Here is a 19,343-nt window from a genome sequence, read left to right as displayed (position 1 = left end):
ATAGGAAACAGTATTCTTAAGTTTCATTCTGGGACAGATGGACCACACATCTGCTGATAGCTCTTACAATATTGGCAATAGCTCTTTCTCAAGTCCTTATTTTCCCTGAGACCCCACTGTGTCCATCTGCATAAGCCCTGCCAATAGCCTGCGTTCTTAAAAACACAACAAAACTTTGCTATTTTTGGCCACATGCCCACTTGTTAGCTCATCTTCCTAGGCAAAAAAGAAAAACAAAACAAAACCAAAACCAGTCACTAGTAAGCTGCTGCTGCAACATTTCAGCAGACTCCACAAAAGCATGAATTTATGGACTGTGAGTAACTCAGTAACCCAGAAAACATTGACACAGGGGTGGCATTTACCTGAATCTCATAATTTGGTACCATGCCTTTCAATTAAAGGCTCTTACCAGATGTGCACACTGAGAAAATCGTGTGAAACTGAAAACACAGCCGAGATGTTTTTCTTTTGGGAATGTTTTACGTTTTTTCCCAGTACATTAACATACTGATGACCTGTCCATTGAGTTATTTACAACCAGAAATACGATATTCCCATGTATTTTATTTAACTGACAGCAAATTTCAAATCACAAGCTGCAAGTCAACATCGATCTGTAGTGTATTGCTGCTGGTTTCCTGTCTCCTGGCTAGACTTTCAAACACACAGACACTAAAGAACAGAGGAATTTACTTTCACACATGGACCTCCCTGAAAGGACACAATTCCTCCAGTATGCGACCAGCATCCAAAATAAAAGTCGCTAAAGCCTTAAAGCAAGTCCCTAAACACTGTTAACCCTGCAATCTGCAAAACTTCCTACACAGGGCAGCCGAAGGCCATCTCTGATCACCACTCAGCTGCCCAAAGGCTGCCAGAAACGACCGAAGTGCAAGATGCCAATCACCCATCCCCAGCTGCCGGGGATCCCCCAGGCTCATGCTCAGCTCTGCTGCACTGATAACCCACAGCCAAGGACTCCAGCAATGGGAAATGACATAAAAACAAAGCAGGACTGGACAGGAGCATCTGAGATCACACTTGCAGTGTCACGAAGTGTCATTAACATATAGTTCTTGAACTACCTAGTAACATACTGTCCTGTCTTGAACTTTTAAATGTGTATGCACTGTCAAAACACAACATTTCTAACCACTTCCAGAATTGTAAGGGGGGGAGAAATGGAAAAAACTAATGCCTTCTTTCCCTTCGTGCCCTCAGACCTTAAGGATCAAACCAGGTAGTTAAAATACTACACACACCCAACATTACATCTGGAAATGGAACACCAACAGTTAGAAGTTAAACAAAAAAGTCTGGATGCTTCACTTCCCAGATTAGTCCTATTCAACAGGCCTACTCTTATTAAAAAACAGATTTTGCAGGCTGAGAACTGGTCTGTAGGGCACATGCGCTGTGTGAAGTCACCACAGAAGCACAGGGCAAGCATAAATCTAGCAGACAGTGAAGTCCTAATCAGAGCCTCCAAAAGATTTTCAGGAAATGTACTCAACTCCCGGATACTAATGTTCAGCTATTATTTCACCCTTCTTTTTAGTTCTTCCTCTACTCTTTTTACCAGGCCAGTTCTTTTTGCCTTGCTGTCTTCCTTTGTTCTAGAAATTTTTATAACACATGGGTCAAACACAGGACATAAAACTCCACAATTCCCAGTGACATTTTAATCAGCTTTTACTTAACTGTTTTTCAATTACATTTTTCCTCCTACATCTTGTTTGTCATGATTTTTTTTAGAACAGGGTATTTTTCCCTATACCAGAAGTCAACAGTTATCCCTTCTTTCAATAAGTGGACTTGTTTGATTTTGTACAATTGTTATCTTAATCACAAAAATATTTAGTTTCTCTGGCCTACTTCAATTAAGAAACCACTTACCTGGTTCTAGTTTTATTACTTTAATTGCTGCAAGCTCACCAGTGTTGACATTTCGAGCCTATAAAAAAACAAAACAAAAAAGGAGTATTTAGAGAGGGGAACGCAGCACCCACCTCTGCATTCTTGACCTGATGTTCTGACAGCAGCAAAGAACAACTGAGGTACACAAGAGTTTAACACAGTGGAACCACTTGCTGGGGAACACTGAACAGCTGATTTCTTCTGAGAGCTGGAGCTTTTAAGTCTGCTCAGGAAACTACAATGGCACACAACACTTTAATTATGAAAGTCCTCAACCACACTGTGCTTCCATATTAAATCCCATAAACAAACCAACCACTGAGACTGAAAAGCAGGTGTAACACACGTGGGTCTGCCAGCACACAAGGGGCACCCAGGGGCCACCCAGAGCTGTGCCCTGCAGTGTGTGGGGCCACTTGCAAGACTCCCAGGTGAGCAATGCAGCTCTTCTTCCCCATTTTGCCACATGCAAGGCCCCTTGAACCTTATTCAACAACAACAGCAGCAGCCTTCCCTTGCTGCAAAGGGTTCAAAAAAGCAAGGCAGCAACAAAGGAGTTAGGGAGCATTCCCCTCAAAAGATTCCCTTCAGACACACAGCAGCCAACTGCAGCAGCAATGACTCAGGAGCTTCACTGAATTTTCACACACAGAATATTCTGAATTGGAAGGGATCCACAAGGATCATCAAGCCCAGCTCCTCGGGGAATGGCCCACAGAGGGATCAAACCCACAACCCTGATGTCATTAGCACCGTGCTCTGACCAACAGAGCTCTGTCCTGCCGAGGCCCTGGGTCTACTGAGTAACAGAGGAAGCTGCATTTTTAAAAAGCCATTAAGAAGCAACATAAATTACTGTAAAAATGATTTCTCTTCTACAGCTGTACCGTTTGACTTCTAATTGAAAACCAAGGAGCCATTTGCCCAGGGCTTTCAGAGCATTTCTGTGCCCCTGAACCACCCAACCATGGAGAGAAGGCAGTAAAGCTGCTTCCCAGCACCCAAAAAGCAGCAGCAGCCTCTTCTCTCCCCAGGGGAGGCTTGGTACCTGTAGGAGCACAGAATGCAGTGCCCACACTACCCCTACATGGGGCTCAGAGCCTGCTTTTGCAAAGGCCAGAATTACAGCACCTACAGATGCAGGCAGGGACCTGCCTTGTAAGCTGCTAACAGTCTCATTTCAGTCACTTCAGGAAGTCAGGAACTCAGACCTTTTATGGACTCACTAAGTATGTGCAAGGTTTGTTACATGACAGCTTGGGACCTTGTTGCGGAACCAAAAGCGAGGGGAAAATACCCCTAAGACTATAAAAGGTAAACAAGAATAAAGTCTGGAAATAAATGCAGAGAGTATTCCTGTGTTTAGAGATTTACTCAGCTGACTCCTTGGACAGCTGATCTCAAACCTCTCACTACTCTTTGATGTGGCAACACTGCAGCAATGCTGGAGCACTGGCATTCAAAAGTAATTTGCAGGCAGAGATTCTGAGACCCGTGGGGATCCTATGAAAGTCAAGGAGTAGTCCAAACCTGATTGACTGTGGAAAAAACAGTTAACAAATAAATTTTCTCTGGGAGCCTTCCCTCTAAGTCATTATTTATCCACCCCACCAATGGCAGTAATGTTTCCATCCATCACTGCTGGAAAAAAGACACTCAGACATTAAGAACAGCAAAAACATGAGTTCCTTTCATCTGCACCAGAAAAATAAAAGCAACACATGAGAAAGTGCCACTACTGAAGCATGAGCTAGGATTTTTCCTCCTTATTTCTGTTCCCAATATATTCTCTTCACAGCGAGAAACAAACAGAAGCAAAATGTTCACAAATCAAACATCAGCATTTTTTAACCTCCAAGACAAACAAGAAAAGTTACTGAAGCTTTAACAAAACCTGTGATCATCGGGAAGTCTTATTAACACTTACAGACTTGGTTTAGGGCAACTTGTGCTAATAAGATGATGGATGAGATACAACTGTAGTGGATACAAGTGAGAAGATCCTGAAGTTACACGCCCTGCACAAGCCAGGATGGAAACATTTCACAGGCCTCAGAAACCTTGCTCATGGTTTTTGTTTTATTTATTTTTAACAATACTGGGTCCAGCTGTCAGGAGTTTGTGTCACTGACTATGGCCCCATAGGTCACTCTGCTCTGCAGAGTACCAGGGCAAGGAAAGAAAGACAGAAGGTTTTCCTGGGCTTATGAAAGCCAGAAAGGAGGAAGAAATTCTGATTTCATGCAGGCCACCAATGCCTTCAGCAACAGCAGGCTACCCTGTGCTTAAGGGCATAGATTAAAAAAACATGACTCCAAGGTGAGAATCTGTATAAATTATAATTTTGCATCTTGTTCCATTCGGGTTATCAGCATTGAAGGTGTTATCGACAGCAGGAATATGAACTGTCTTTGTTAATCTGAGTATATAGAAAGATTATTCTGATTGCAGTGGCACAAGGGCTCCTTGTAAAGGCTAGGGATGAGAACAGGGTACCCCTGACAGGTTTTACTAGATCTCAAACACCTTTCAGATCATCAGCTGTGAAGCAATTCCTCCTCCAACCTCACTGGAATGAGAGACTGAGAAGGACTGAAGTATGGTTTTCAACACCAGCTGTTGGAGCTCGCTCTAACCTTGAATTTGGGGGTGCTTAATTATGTACCACACAGCACCTCAGAATGTGGAGGACACTGTCTTAAGACTTTTATTCAGGAAAATCCCACTGAAATTGCCAGCTGCTTATGGGGTTTGAGACTGGAAAATCAGTAAGCAGTAGGTGGGTAAAGAATGGTTTCAAACAAGTACCTTTGAGCTGACAAAATGCAACTAAAATTTTGGAGAGGCTCAGGTAAGAAAACCCCAGCTCACTTTTTGTTACCACTTAGACCCTTAGGTGCTCGAAGTCCCATCCTTTGTGATGCTGAGGTTTACAGCACCCACCAGGAGCAGGATCCTTCAACTCCTTCCTTCAAACGCAGATTTCACTGCGTCAATGGAAATAAAGATTTTCCAGAGCCTACAACGCCCGCATCTACATGCGGACACTTTACCAAACATAGACAGCATTTACAGAATGTCTGCTCTTGAAAACTGTAGAAGGATGCTAGTTCTATCAGCAGCTGAAAGAATGATACTCTTCCAGAGATCCAGACTGCCATCTGAGCAGGAGTTGCAAAAATTCCACCAACTGCTAGGTCAAGCTGAAGGCGCACTACCTAATTAAACAGGAAATTATTACTAGTGTGCTCTGTGACAACAGCAGGATATCAGATAAAAAAATTTATATAAAAAATGGTCACCAACTAGAAATAAAAGCTAAAAACTGTCAGGCTTTGTTTATCCTTCAAATGGAAACTGATAATATAAAGCATATAATGCTGCAACTGAGCCAAAAAGCAAAAGTCTAAGACAGGGGCTTCTGGTTTTGACCACTTCCTGTGTGAACTATTGAACAAAATGATTTCTAAACAGGTTACTACTCCATGGGAAAACTGGTCCCAGTGCACAAAGAGGCTTCCTGAGCCTGATTAGCTCTGCTCTACAGGAAAACGCACCCAAGCGACTCCCTAGCCCTCAGAGCCCTTCACCTCGGCCTCTCTCAAACCCTCACAACTTCCCCAGCTAAAAATAATTAGCTCCCACACTCTGGTAGAAAGTGTAATACCACAACCCAACAGAATGACCATTTTAGAAAGCAATGCTTTGATAAAGTCGATGTCAAACAAAAACCTCTGTGCAAGGTACAGATTACTGGTTAAGGAAACCACAGAAACTCAACCCTATAAGCACTTATTCAGTGCAGTTAAAAGGGGATGGCAAAACATCCACCCCCCTCCCTGCCTGCCTGACAAGCTCCAAAAACCAATTAAAGCTGAACAGAAAGATGTCAAAACACAGACATTTATTCCCAACAAACTCAAGAAGCTTCAAAAGCTGTAATGTCAATCAGGAAGAACAGATTAAAATGCATATCAAAAAGCACAGTTTCAACATCTCAGAATCAGCAAGCTGAAGAATTGATGCCCGAGTGGATCACCCCAGGAAAGAGGGCACACACATGTAGAGAAGAGGACACTGAAACTGAAGTTCACCAAAATTCAGGTTCATCTGAGCTGCACACATTCTCTTCCAGCAACACACAGAAGCTCTATCAGCAAGCAGACACCCCAAAATATGGATGGCAGCAGAAAGCAGAAACAGTCACCAGGTGTTCTCCAGAGATACCCACAGAACTCTGAGTTCTCAGCATGAGGCATTAAGCTGCTGGATGCATGACTTCCCTCACCAAAACCAACCTCTCTGTCCAAGGGCTGGCGGACAAAAACCAGGCTTTCCTTTTAGAAAAATGAGACCTCAAACAAAGTGCACCCCACTGAGCTGTACTGTCTTCATCTGTTATCTGGCTGAAGCCGTAAGTGCCAAAAAGAACTGAAAAAAAGGCAAACACAGCATAATAGATAACTTCTGCAGGAACAATCATCTCACTAATTATCACAGCTGTTTGAATTTCAGCAAAATAAGGGCCTTCTTTTCAGTAAGGTGATGAAAATCTTTGGAAGGTTCCACCTGCACCAGACAAATGACCTGTGAGATGACAAATGAAGTTCAACCTTTATTAAACCAAAGCAATGATTTTTTTTTTTTTTAAGATATGCTGTGATATAAATTAATCACATGAACAAAACTGACCTACAATCACCTCAGAAAATACCCCCAAACTCTGTGCAGTTACTACCAAAACCAAAGGCACAGGGATGGGGTCAAACAGGAAACCTAACAACACAATTTCTGTCAAAAAACCCAGGGAAAGCATTTGTGACCCAAACCTCGAAAGAATGGCACAACTTACAGAGTATCTGGGACTAGGGATTGTTAGAATGGCAAGTTCACAGCAAGAAACAGAAAAGAAAGCAAGAAACAGAAAAGTCTTCCTAAATGTGAGAAGGAGAAATGCAGAGCAAACAAAATGAAGCAACTACCTCATCTGACTTCAGGAATATTTCCTGAAACTGAGCAGGACAGAACATTATCTCTGTTTCACAACCAATAAACCCCAATTCTTCTCTTATGCCTTGCTGACCACCTTACACAATTAAGTTATTTGCAACAGTGAACTACAGAAACACAAAAAAACCCAGAGGAACAGAAGGAGTACGTGAAGAACTAAGGAATTCAGGTAACACTTCATCTCCTACAACAAATTTGCACTGGTGCTAGCTAGAATATACATGCTATTGTTGATTGTGAATACTTGCTAAAGAGCTAATGGCATGAACAAGTTACCCATTACCTTTCTTGCGATGAATCCATTACGATTTGCTCCAAGGCCTTTTTGAAAGCTGAACTTTGGTGGGAGTGCAGACAGTTGCAGAATATTGGCTTGAGCCAAGGCTCCATAGGGGCAGAGCACTGACATGTCCCTTTCCAGATCCCAGCCTGGAGAGCAGGACCCACAGCAGCAAGATTGCATCCAGCTGACCACATCCTCCCTCCCAACCTCCGTAGTTCAGCCCCCACCACCAGCTCTTACATCAAAATCAATAAACTCCGGAACAGCAGCTCTGCCTCTTTTCTTTAATAGGTATCATTTATTCTTTAAAAACAAAACAAACATTTAAACCATGCCCTGCTCTAGTTCAGTTCAGCTAGAACAGAGGAAGAGAAGTAGATGTCACTCCGCTCTGCATGCAGCTCCTCAGTGCTCTGCCAGGAAAGCAGGTTGCAGAAAGCCAGCATTTAGCAAGACTCGACATAACAAGACTGTCAGCTTATTATGGCAATAATCCCTGGTTGCTAACAGCAGAAACACTTTCCTACTTGGCTCTGTCTGCTAAGGGGGCAAAACCACAGATTACAGCTTGGAGCTGCCCAAGTACGGCACAGTGCTCGGAACCACTCTGCTGAAATGAGCACACAGCTGATTTCAGCTCCACACAATTATTTCATCCACCTCAAAGTTCACCTACAGGTGAAAGCAAAAGAAAGGGTCTTTATGAAACCACTCATGAACACAAGATAAGGCATCGGATGACACTTCAGAAAATATTACTACTTCTTAGTCACATTAAAATTAACTGGTTTTCATTATTGTTTTGGGGCTAGTTTTATGCTCCACCTTGAAGACCCCTTGGGCAAGACCTTGCCTCAGAATGAAACAGGCAATAACCCAGACAAGAGAAAAGCACTTCTCATTTTCCCTACAGGGTTGACAATCTAATCAGAAAACACTTACCTCTCATCTAGAAGAAATAACTATACTACCAGCCTGGTGTATCCTGGTGCCGCTATATCACCGTCTATCTCAGCTGGTACAGGCACATTGTACGCAGCAACAAATCCACTCCGTCCCTCACGCAAGGCGAAGTCACAAACAGTGCCAAACACTGGCCACTCACAGAGCACCAAACTGAAGGTTACTGCAATCTAAGCATGATAAACATCAAGAAAACCTTCACAAACCTTTAACAGGTTTCACATGCATACATAAGTATTCCAAACTCGGTGAAGGTAACGTCCTTAAAAGGAAGCTGTAAAGACCGTTGACTTGGTTAATTCACATCCATCAAGTCACACACAGAACACTGAAAAAAAATCCAGATTGATAAGGTATCCAAGTCAATATGCCAATTAAAAACTGCAGCAGAAAGAGACACACACAACATAAAACAGTTTGCAGCAAAACAAAAACCGAGAGCATAAGGCAAGTAGACTTGGGCAAGCCAAACGTCCAAGCAGAGCACACAAACACTCAAAGAAAGCTGACAAGGTGGGGCAAACAACACAAAACACCCTTTCAATGAAACAATTAATAAAGCAAGGAGTTAGCACACCAAGAGTGCAGTAACAAGAGGATTTAGGTCCTGAAACTTCCATGACATTTAAGATAGATGAGATTAAACCAAAATCGGCCCAACCCAAACAAGACTTCATTCTGGGCACATTCACCCGAAGTGAAAGGCAGCATCAGCACCAGTTCTGTGCACCTCAAACTGTGGAATGGCTCTGCATGTTTCCCTACAGTCCTGCCGACCAATACAAGCTTCCTCAAACACACACACACCCTGTGATGACAAAAACAGGCCAGAAGATGCTCGGAAAGTACACAGTTCAAACAATGCTTCTATCAGGCTGCACACGACAAACTTCAGCTCTCCCCTCTTCTCCAAGGCCAAACGAGAGCAGGTAACAACCAGTGTCATCCTATCGCACGGAGAGGCTGCCACAGCCCAAAAAGCAGCTGGATACATAAACAACATACACCGGCAGAGCAGAGAAAAACGACAAAGTGCATTGTAAAGGCCCTCAAAAAAAAAAAAAAAAAAAAAAAAAAAAAAAAAAAAAAAAAAAGCGCCAAGTTATGACTAGCTGCTTTAGCTTTGATTCGCCTACGTTTGCTGAACTTAGGTGGGAATCCTGAAAGACTCTCATGCTAAGGACACCAGTTCGCCCTGCACACGGCCCGACTCACGTCTCACACCGACACTGCACACCGGCATTCCCACACAAGACGGCGACGGGAGCAGGAGCCGGGACCAAGACGGTGACACTCGGGCTGGAAGCGAGCGGGCGAGCTCCCCGCACACCGGGAACAGACCCGACCCCCAAGCTCCGCCGTGACCCAGCCGCCCGAGCCGGCGCCCAGCAACAGCGACCGGAGCCGAGGGCCGGGGCGGCTCCGCGGCCGCCGGAAGCCGGGACGGGGCCGGTCCCGCACCGCCCGTCCCGGGGGTCGTCCCCTGGCACGGTCCTGCCGCGCTGGGGACGCGGCCGGAGCGGGGGCAGCAGGGCCGGGCGCCCACCGGGGGCAGACCCCGCCGGACGGGGGCGGCCTCGCCGCCCTGGGGAGCGCCGGGGACGCCGCCGGGCGACAGCAGCCCTCCCAGATTGCGGTGGAGCGGGACGCTCTGCAGCGGAGAGGGGGACGCAGGCGGCACTCCCGCCGGGTCGCGGCGCAGCGCCCACCTTGTAAACGTCGCCGTAGGTGCCGCTGCCGATGCGCTGGATGAGCTCGAAGTCCTCCTGGGGGTTGCGCCGGGACAGGTCGCACACCCGCCCGCCTCCGCCGCCGCTCATGGTGCCAGGGGAGGCCCCGCTCGGCCGCGACCCCCCGGGCCCCGGGCGGAGACGGGGAGCGAACGCGGCGGCCCCGAGCGCTCACCGCCGCCGCGCAGCCCGCCCCGCCAACATGGCGCCCCCCGCCGCAGCGCGCAGGCGCGGGGCAGCGCCCGCCTCGTCCCGGGGCGGCACCTCCGGCGCGTGCGCGAGGCCGGCCCCTCACGGCCCCTCACGGCCCCTCACGGGCTGGGCCATGGCGGAGCCTCCCCCTCACGGGCCGGGTTGTGGCGGAGTCTGCCCCTCACGGCCCCGCCCGCAGCGGGGAACGCCCGCGCCCCGCCCCGACACCCCGGTGCGCCCTCCCGCTGAGGCAGCGCCGGAACGTGCGGCCGGAGGCTGCGGGTGCAGCGCATTCACCGAGCCCCGTGCCCGGGACCGCTGCGGCAGCGGAGCCCAGGGACACCGCGGTGCTGTCCCCGGTGCACCGGGGACCGACCTCCCTGTTCCCTGGTATGCATCTCTGGCTCTCCGGTTTGGGACAGGGGATTTGCCCACAGCTGGGTGTGTGGGAACCCAGCCCTCCTTGTCCCAGCGCGCACAGCTGGGCAGCCACTGTAATCCCAGCGTTGCCCAGTTGCCCACATCCTCCAGTGCTGGAGATCCTGCGGGAGATCCTGAGGCGGTTGCTGGCTTTTGGGAGGTATCCGCCTTTCCCTAGAGGGACGTGGGAGCCACACGTTAGGGATATCCCCACATCTGTGCACATGCCAGTCCCCTGCACCGCTGGCACAGCCTCTTGGCCCACCCACCCCATGCACTTTGTCTGGGCAACATGTTCTCTCGTCCGTGGGACGGCTTCCCCTTATTTTGTGACATTTTGGACCATTGTGCACGCCCCCATGGGAAAAAGTGTGAGCTCTCCTCTCACACTGGTGCTGCTGTTGTAAGATTTTCACTCTTGCACACAGGTTTCCAGCACGGAGGAGGCATGAGGGGTGCTCGCCTCCATCCCTGTCTGCACTCCCGACCCTCTCTGTGTGGAGAACAAGCACCAGACAGCTGTGGGAACCCTTCTCAGACCCAGACGTGCAGCCCCTGAAGTTGTATGGTGAGTGGCTGCTAGGGCACCTCTGGGCTCTGTGCCAATGAATCCGGCACAGTTTTTCCCACCGCGCCTCTGCTGCCAATGGCTGATGGGTGAAATCAGCAGAGCGGGATGAGGGGGAACATTGGGCAATAGAATACGCCATCTGCTCACTGCCCCTGTCTGCCTTGCCAGAGATATTGGTGTGGGGTCTTCCCTCTCTGCTGGAAAGGTGCGTTGGGACGGGGCTGGGATTGGCCTCATTTCCGTGTGTGATTATCAGAGCAGAAACAGAGCTCTGAGGAGCTCGAGAGGAGCTCGAGCCCTGGCAGGTGATGCCTGTGAAATTGCATATCATCTGTGCGTTTGTCCTTCCAACCACCCTGGGTCCTGCATTCCTGCCCTTGGCTTTGTTTTATGACCTTTGCTCTCAAAAGCAAAATGGTCTCAAACCTGCCAGATTCAGATTCGAGTGTCAGTAATTTTTCCTGGCGCGTGACTGAGGTTTTTGCGGCACACTTTGCTGCTTTCTGCAGCGGAAGCACCGGGACAGGCGCAGATTAGCTGTACAGAGCTGCCACAGATGCTCTGAGAGCCAGTCCAAGGGGACTGGGCTCTGTGACAAGTTCAGAACTAGCAGCAGCTCTGACCGAGTTACAGAAGGAAATGCCAGGGAATTTGAGCTCCATCCAGAAAGGCTGACAGACATTCTGCTGGGGAAAGCTGATAACCTTGTCACCCTTCTGTTCTTGCCTCTTAGTCTTCATTTTTATCCCATTAGAGGGGAACTGGCTTATAGTTGTTCCCATATTATGTTCTTGCCAAGTTCTGCTTGGGTAGAAATGGTTATGAATGAAGAAAGCAGGATTATTTTCCCTCTAAAATCCTGCTTTCTATCCGTGGCAGCTGCCTGTTCCTCCTCTGCTCTTGTGAAAAAACCCACAGGTTTCTCTGGGAGTGTCTGTGTCCCTTCTCTTCAGTAAGGGAGACAGATGGAGCTGAGAGGTGTGTCCTCCACTGCCTTCAGAAGCAGGTCAGATCAAATTAGTATCAGGCGTCATTTGCTTTCCCATGCTTTGGGAAGACTTCTCTCTCTTTTTCCTCCCATTCCTTGGATGTGGCTGTGGCAGGATAGTCAAGCCATATGCTGCAGAGAGGCAGGCTGGCCTCCTCCTCAGGCCCATGGAGGAAAGTGAAACGAGCTCAATAAAACTGCATTTGGGTATTGGACATCACTGTGAGAGTTCAGGCAGTGCAAATTGCTTGAAGAGTTTTGGTGCCTTGGGGGACCACGAGCCCCAGCTGCAGTCTGGCACGGCACCCACAGCCACGGAAAATACCCTGCTAACACCGGATGCCTTGTTGTTTCCAGCTGTGTTCACAATCCATCTGTCCTATAGAATGAAAGATCTGCTAAGAGCTCTCTCTTTTTGGTAAAATTTGTGTTTCTATGCAGGTAGACATCATTCTTAATTGTTCATCCACTTGGCAAGTTTTCCACACTGTGCCCTTGGAGTAACATTACCAAGTGAGGAAAAACATTCTTGATTCTTTTTGGTAGAAGTCTCTTCTCTTCACATGAAAAGCTTAAAGCATCCCCAGCAGACACATGCAAGCGCTGCAAAGAAATAACACAGAAAAGAATATATTTTCCACTCCAGGAGTTCTCAATAGCAACATCTCAAACTCACCAGAAATAAGCTTTAAACTAATGCTGCAAAACACACGGGAAAACACACATCCAGCTCTCGAAAAGAGCAGGAAACTTCTTCAGGCAAGATGTGCTTCTAAAAATATTGCTGAAGTTGAAAATCCATTTGCATTTAATATTACCACATTTGGTTTTGCAGTTTCAGAGAATCATTTAGGTCGGAAAAAAGCCATTAAGGCCACCCAGCCCAACATTAACCTGACACTGTCAAGTCCACCACCAAAACGTGTTCTGAAGTGCCACATTTTACATCTTTAAAACACCCCAGGGTTGGTGACCCAAGCACTTCCCTGAGCAGCCTGCTCCAATGCTTGACAAACCTTTTGCTGTTGTCTTCCTTTACCAAAGAAACTTCTCTCAATAGCAAGAGGCTTTGACTGAACAAGGATTCGGGGATTGTTACCACACAACGCTATTTTCCAATACAAAGATTTGAAAGACTTTTAGGTATCTTCCACCTCTCCTAAAAATGAAAGCGAGAAAAGCGGTGCCTTAAGACACCCAAAGAAAGTGAGGTGAGCTGAAAAATAGCACATGATTTATTCCTATCAGCAGGGTTCCACTGCCACGCTGCTTTTCAAGTGTATCAGGATTTACCTTATGAAGGTCAGGTGTTCACCCTGTTCTATCTGTGCAGAACTCATCACCATTGACACTTCAGATGCCAGCTGCAAATAATAAAACACCTAAGCATGTCAAGCATCATGGCTCTACTCAGCAGTCAGCATCTCCAAACGGAATTTAAACTCCCTAACTTCATAACTGCCTAAATGGGATTAATGGGCCCTAACCTAACCCACAAACATTTGGAACCTAAGGAGTTATTTTCATTAGTTTAGCAAAGAATATGGATCCAGCTTTTTCACCCTTGGTATTTTTCCATGGATCAAAGGCAATATCACCTTCAAACCCCATTTTTGGGCTGCATGAGCTGCAACCAAGAAACTTCCCAGGGCAGAAAAAAAACTTCTCGGGTTGAAGAGGCAATTCTGAAGGTAGCTTTTCCCTTTAGAAACTTTAAAAGGTCTGTCCTTCCCCTGTTCCACTGATCCTTAATGGCTTTCAAAGTCAGGAAACAGGAAAATTGACCATTGTTTGCAATCCACTCTTCTAGTATATGAGGAAGGATTATGCTTGGCTTTGAAAGAGGGGAAAGGAAAGAAGACTACTCTCACCCAGTTCGTGGCAAGTGGATTGAACAGTCTTACTGGTGGTGCTCTCATGGTGATGAATTGTTTTTCCACAGCTGTTCTACCTTTTTATATATAAAAAGTGAGGAATCACAGTGTTACAGAATATCACGAATAAAGTATTTTGTCTCCCATCATGGGAGTGAAGAAAGATTTAGAAGAAAAGCATGAAATTACCAGGCAGGATTGGTGCTCCAGTTAATTTTTTGAGGGGTGTGCATAGTTATCGTATTCCCCATTATGAAAATATACAACCCATCTTTCTCCTCAGAACACCATCCAGCGCTTTAGCCAAATGTTTCAAGTGATTTTCCTTCGGTACCTTGAAGCAGTCTATTCCCCTGCCTCCTGAACAGGGATAGGGAAAGACACGATCCTTTTACAGCCACAGGCAGGGGGATTACAGCAAAATCTCTTCATATTTTACCCAGTGTTGCAGCTCCGCTTGCAGACGCCTGGTGGAGCAGGATATTTACGAATTGCTTGTCACTGCACGCTTAGTGACAAGCAAGTTAGTTCTTCGTGTGCGTAAGGAACAGCTCACAGTGCTGCTGGAAAAGCACGCTTTTCACTATAACCTCTCGGGTTTTTCACTCCAACCACTCGTTTCTCTGCCTGCTCCCTGCATAAAGGATGATAAGAGGACAATGGTACAGGGAGCTCATGTACCCTTCAGTTCCGTTCTCGCCCTCAGCTGAAGAAAGGAAACCTGCACATGCAGTAGCACTGCCTTTAAAATGGCACCAAAACTTTAGATTTAAATTAGATATTCACAAAAAAACTCTTCACTGTGAGTGAGGGCGGCGAGGTGCTGGAACAGTGCTGTCAGAACCTCTGGTTACTTCTCTAATGGGAATCGGCTTCGGGTTGTTATTATTGTTGTTATTATTATTATTATTATTATTTCTGTGTTTGTTTCTTTCGTTCCGCTGGGCTCGCGACGCCAACGGCCGGACGGCCGCGAGCTCCGGCGGCTCAGCGGCACCGGTACCGGCAGCACCGGTATCGGCAGCACCGGTATCGGCAGCAGCGGCACCGGCAGCAGCGGCAGCAGCGGCACCGGCAGCAGCAGCGCTTCTCTCGATCGTTTTTCGCTCGACTCTCCGCTCGTTCCCCGTCCCCCTCTCGCTCCTACTCCCGTCCCGTCCGTGTCCCGCCTCTCCCAGCCCGGCTCATGCCGCGTCCCGCCAGGCGCCCCAGGGCGGCTCGGCCCCCTGCCCGCCCCTGTAGGGCCCGCCGCGGTCTGGCCCCCGCCGGGCTCTCTCCGCACTGGTTGTGGAGCCTCTGGAAGAGTTTCTGGAAGAGTTCCTCGCGCTGGTGGTGGTGGTGGAGCGGCACCTTCTTTTGGCTCCGCCTGGCGCGGGTCCTGGCCCGGCCCCGAGCGCGGCCGCTCCCGCAGTTCCTCCCGGAGCCGCCTCGATCCCGCCCGGCTCCAGCCCCGTCCCCGGCAGCACCGCCGGCGGCTTCCCCGGTCCGAGCTCCGCCGCTCGGCAGCTCCGCCGCCGGCCCCGAGCCGCCGGAGCCCGGGGCGCCTGAGGAAGCATCAGCGGTGCGGTGCCCCGGGCAGAATGGCGAGAGCGCCGTGCCGCCCGCTCGGGCGGAGAAGCCTCCCCTGGAGCAGCTCTACCGGGCGGGCCCGCTGCTGGGGAGAGGCGGCTTCGGCAGCGTTTACTCCGGGACCCGGCTCGCCGACGGCGCCCCGGTAAGAGACGGGCCGGGGGCCGGGTCGCAGGGGGCGGCGGGCGGCGAGGTGAGGCGAGCTCAGCCCGCCGCTGGCTTTGGTTTGCAGGTGGCCATCAAGCGAGTGTCCCGGGACCGCATCTCAGAGTGGGCGCGGCTGGTGAGTGAGCGGAGCAGCGGGAGCAGCCGCCGGGGCTAAGACCGGGCCCGGCAGGGTGGGAGCTGCCAGGGGAGCGAGGGCGGAGGGAGCGGGGCCGCGCAGCCTCCCGGGCCGGGCAGCGGCCAGCAGCGGTGGGGCCGGGCACGGGGTGCCGAAGGCGCGGCGCGGCCCCGGCCCCGCTGAAGGCATCGCGGTCCCCCCGCAGCACGACGGCGCCCTGGTGCCCCTGGAGCTGGTGTTGCTCTGGATGGTGTCGTGCCCTGGATTTCGCGGCGTCGTGCAGCTTCTGGACTGGTTCGAACTGCCCGACGGCTTCGCGCTGGTCATGGAGCGTCCAGAGCGCTGCCGGGACCTCTGGTACCTCCTGGACGAGCGGGGGTTCCTGCCGGAGCCCGCGGCATGGGGGCTGTTCCGCCAGGTGCTGCACGCCGTGCGGCACTGCACCAGCCGCGGCGTCCTGCACCGCGACATCAAGGCCGAGAACGTCCTCGTTGACCTGGCCACCGGCGAGGCGAAGCTCATCGACTTCGGCTGCGGCACGATCCTCCAGGACACGTTCTACACGCAAATGTCAGGTGAGCCCAAAGACGGGGCCCAGCCGGGCAGCGGAGGATCTCCCCTCTGCTGCCAGAGGGGGAAAGAGGGAGGGAGGGAGTGGGAATCCTTTTTCAGCTGCCTGCAGCCAAGTTGCTGGGACAGGAGCTGGCTGCTGTGGAGCTGGCTGGGAGAGAGGGAGCAGCACAGGCCTGATGAGCTGCACCTATGTCCAACAGGAACGCCAGAGTACTGCCCACCAGAGTGGATCCTCTTCGGCTGCTACCATGGCCAGCCAGCCACCATCTGGTCCCTGGGCGTCCTGCTCTATGACCTGGTCTGTGGACACCTTCCTTTCCACACTGCTGAGGACATTGTGCGGGGCCAGCTCTTCTTCCCACCCCGAGTGTCTCAAGGTTGGGATGCGCCTTCAAGGCGCGGGAGAAAGAACGGGGTTGGGAGAGGGCAGCTGGCACGTAAGGGTCCTGCTCTTGCAGCTAGGGAGGAGGTTGATCTCCTGGGCCTAGCTGGAGAAGGTGCCACGTGTGTCTCTGCTGCTCTCCGCTGGAAGGGAGGCTCGATGGGAAACTTTGGGTGCAGCTCCGAGCACTCCTAGTGTGGCCTGGGCTCCGTGGAATCTGGGAGAGCATGGACAGGAGCCGACCAGCTGTTCTTGGTTTCTCTCTACAGCGTGCCAGCACCTCATCAGGTGGTGTTTATCCATGGACCCCACAGACAGGCCATCCTTGGAAGACCTTCTTGAGCATTCTTGGCTGCAGAACCCCCACCTGGCTCAGGAGACAGCAGAGATCTGTCCCTCTGCACAGTAGCATTCAGGAGTCCAGCACGTAGAGCACAGAGAACACCATCCTGGAGCAGGATTGGCTTTGGTCTCAGCCCCTTCCTGCAGGACTCACTCTGTGCCCTGATGGAATCAAGATGAGTGCCCAGCAGGCAGAGGGGCGGGCGGGGGATGCTCCTGCTTGGGAATATTAATTTTTCCACCGGCCACCGAGCTGCTTTTTGGCAGGACGGATGTTGTGGGAGGGGAGCTGGCTCCTGGCCTTGCCGACAGCTTCTCCCAGGCAGCCTGCGGTGGGGACAGCCAGCTTGACAAGAGCATCCATCCATGTGGTTGGGGGGCAGCAGAGGGGGCGGTTCCGAAGCCATGCCCCAGCTGGTCTGCTTTGCAGGCCCGTGAGGAAGGGCTGGGTTTACAGGGGGGAAAGGTGGGGTTTAATTCTTGCATGGAGCGGTCAGACCCTCCCCAGGCCCATGAAACGGTGAAAACCTCTGACACTTTTTCTTGTTTCCAGGTGTTGTTTTGAGCTGACTTTCATGCAACTGTTCTTTGTTTTTTCCAGGAAGATTGCTCCTGGTGTCCAGCCTGGATGGGGAAGTGCCAGCACTGTCTGTGGAGTGTGTCCTGTGCTGGTGCTTCCCCAGGGGCCACAGTCTTCAGGGACATCCCCTTCCGGAAGGACAAGAACCTCGTGTGCCATGGGCTCCTCTCTGACAGCAGGGCTCCAGAGGTGGGTGCCTGGCTCCACACACGCGTGGCAGCAGCAGCAGGCACGTGAGCATCCTGCTCTTGCAGCTGCTGAGGAGGTTCCTGTGCCGTGCTTAAGCAGAGGAGGTGGAACATGGCCTGTCATGCTGCTCTTTAAAAACAGAATGGCTCAGGAGGTTTGGGCTCTGAGCACAACCCGTGGTGGGACAGGGGGGACAGAGCCTTCTGTGACTGACTGTGGCTTTCCGGTTTCTCTCCCTAGGCTACCAGCACCTCATGCCATGGAAACAGCACCGCTGGGCCTGCCAGTCTGGGAGGGTGGGAGGGCAGCAGGTGTTCCTTTGCTGTCAGAAATGAACCGTTTTGTTGTTGTCATCATCATCATCAGAGTGTCTCTTTCATCCTTTCCCAAGCTTTTGGTCCCCTTGCTCCAGGGTAACCCTTTTGTGTCCTTCCTCAGCCACTTGATGGCATTTGGCAGGGTGGGTTGAGCAATGTGAAAACTGCAACAACAGCTCCCGTTGCCAGCTGCAGCAGCCCCTCCAAGAACCTGGAGCTGTCAGCCAGGCCCACGTGTGACCTGGAAAGGGGAGCGGTTTGCGGATGGAGTTGTCACCCTGCTGCAAAAGCTGGGAGGAAATCAGAAGCACCAAATTGTCCAAACCAGAGCAATCCAGGTCATTTTCTCTCTACAATGAACTTTTCCATTTACAAAAGGATGAAAAAAGTGAGTACCAGCAGGCCTCTGAGTAATAAACTCGATTAAACTACCAGGTGAGTGCTATCCCCTGTCCTGGAAAAGGACTGCTCCCATAGCAGGGCTCAGCAAATACACAAGGTTCAATCCTATTATCCAGAGGTTCAAATCATCTCTCTACCTCCTCTCTTTTCCTACCATAACTACTCTTGACTTCTACTTTTAAGTATCTTTATTTTATCATGTCCCTATTCCCATGGTACCCGATTCTAATTGTTTTAGCCTTCTTAATATTAGAGGGATGAAAAATCTTACATCCATACCAATTAGCACCCAAACATTGTACACCCCTTTGGATTACTCCAGGCAGTAGCGAATGGAATCACTGTTGAGTACTGAGCCTCTTTGGGAGGTGAATCCAAGCTAGAACAGAGCAGGCAGCAGCACAGCAATCAGCTGGATCATTCCCTAAGGATATGTGCCTGAACATAAAGAATCGCTGTGGTGAGGTGAGCAGAGAGCTGGAACATGCAAAATGAATCTCCTCCTCAGCCTTACTTCCAGGAGCAATCATTACAACTCTTCACACAAACACCCTGTGTGGTGCAGACTCACAGAATTGTTGGAAGGGACCACAGGGGGTCACCTGGAGGGTGGTCCCAGAGTGTCGTTGAGATGGCCACAACACTCAGAGTGCTTCAGTGAAACATCAGAAGGCTTTAAAAAACTGTTTATTTTTTTAAACAGAACTTTTTTCAACCCTTGTTCCTCAAAACAACAAAAAAAAAAGTTGTTTTTT

The 19,343-nt window shown here is 50.0% G+C and overlaps 1 protein-coding gene across 3 annotated transcripts in view; it reads right to left on the bottom strand.

The window, feature by feature from the left end:
- MAP4K3 (mitogen-activated protein kinase kinase kinase kinase 3) overlaps positions 1-10,104 on the bottom strand; it is a 59,764-nt gene extending 49,660 nt beyond the window's left edge. For 2 of the 3 annotated variants that reach the window (XM_040058023.2, XM_040058024.2), the window contains exons 1-2: positions 9,886-10,010; positions 1,900-1,957 (exon numbers count right to left, since the gene is read on the bottom strand). In XM_040058023.2, the coding sequence (XP_039913957.1) occupies positions 1,900-1,957; positions 9,886-9,996 (169 nt within the window). In that variant the 5' untranslated portion in view covers positions 9,997-10,010. Of the gene's footprint in view, positions 1-1,899; positions 1,958-9,885 lie in introns of all 3 variants that reach the window. The other variant, XM_040058025.2, reaches the window with a different exon arrangement.
- Positions 10,105-19,343: the final 9,239 nt, after the last annotated feature.

Source organism: Hirundo rustica, chromosome 3, assembly GCF_015227805.2.
Source record: "Hirundo rustica isolate bHirRus1 chromosome 3, bHirRus1.pri.v3, whole genome shotgun sequence".
Taxonomy (NCBI): Eukaryota; Metazoa; Chordata; class Aves; order Passeriformes; family Hirundinidae; genus Hirundo; species Hirundo rustica.
This window is presented reverse-complemented; position numbering and strand designations above follow the sequence as displayed.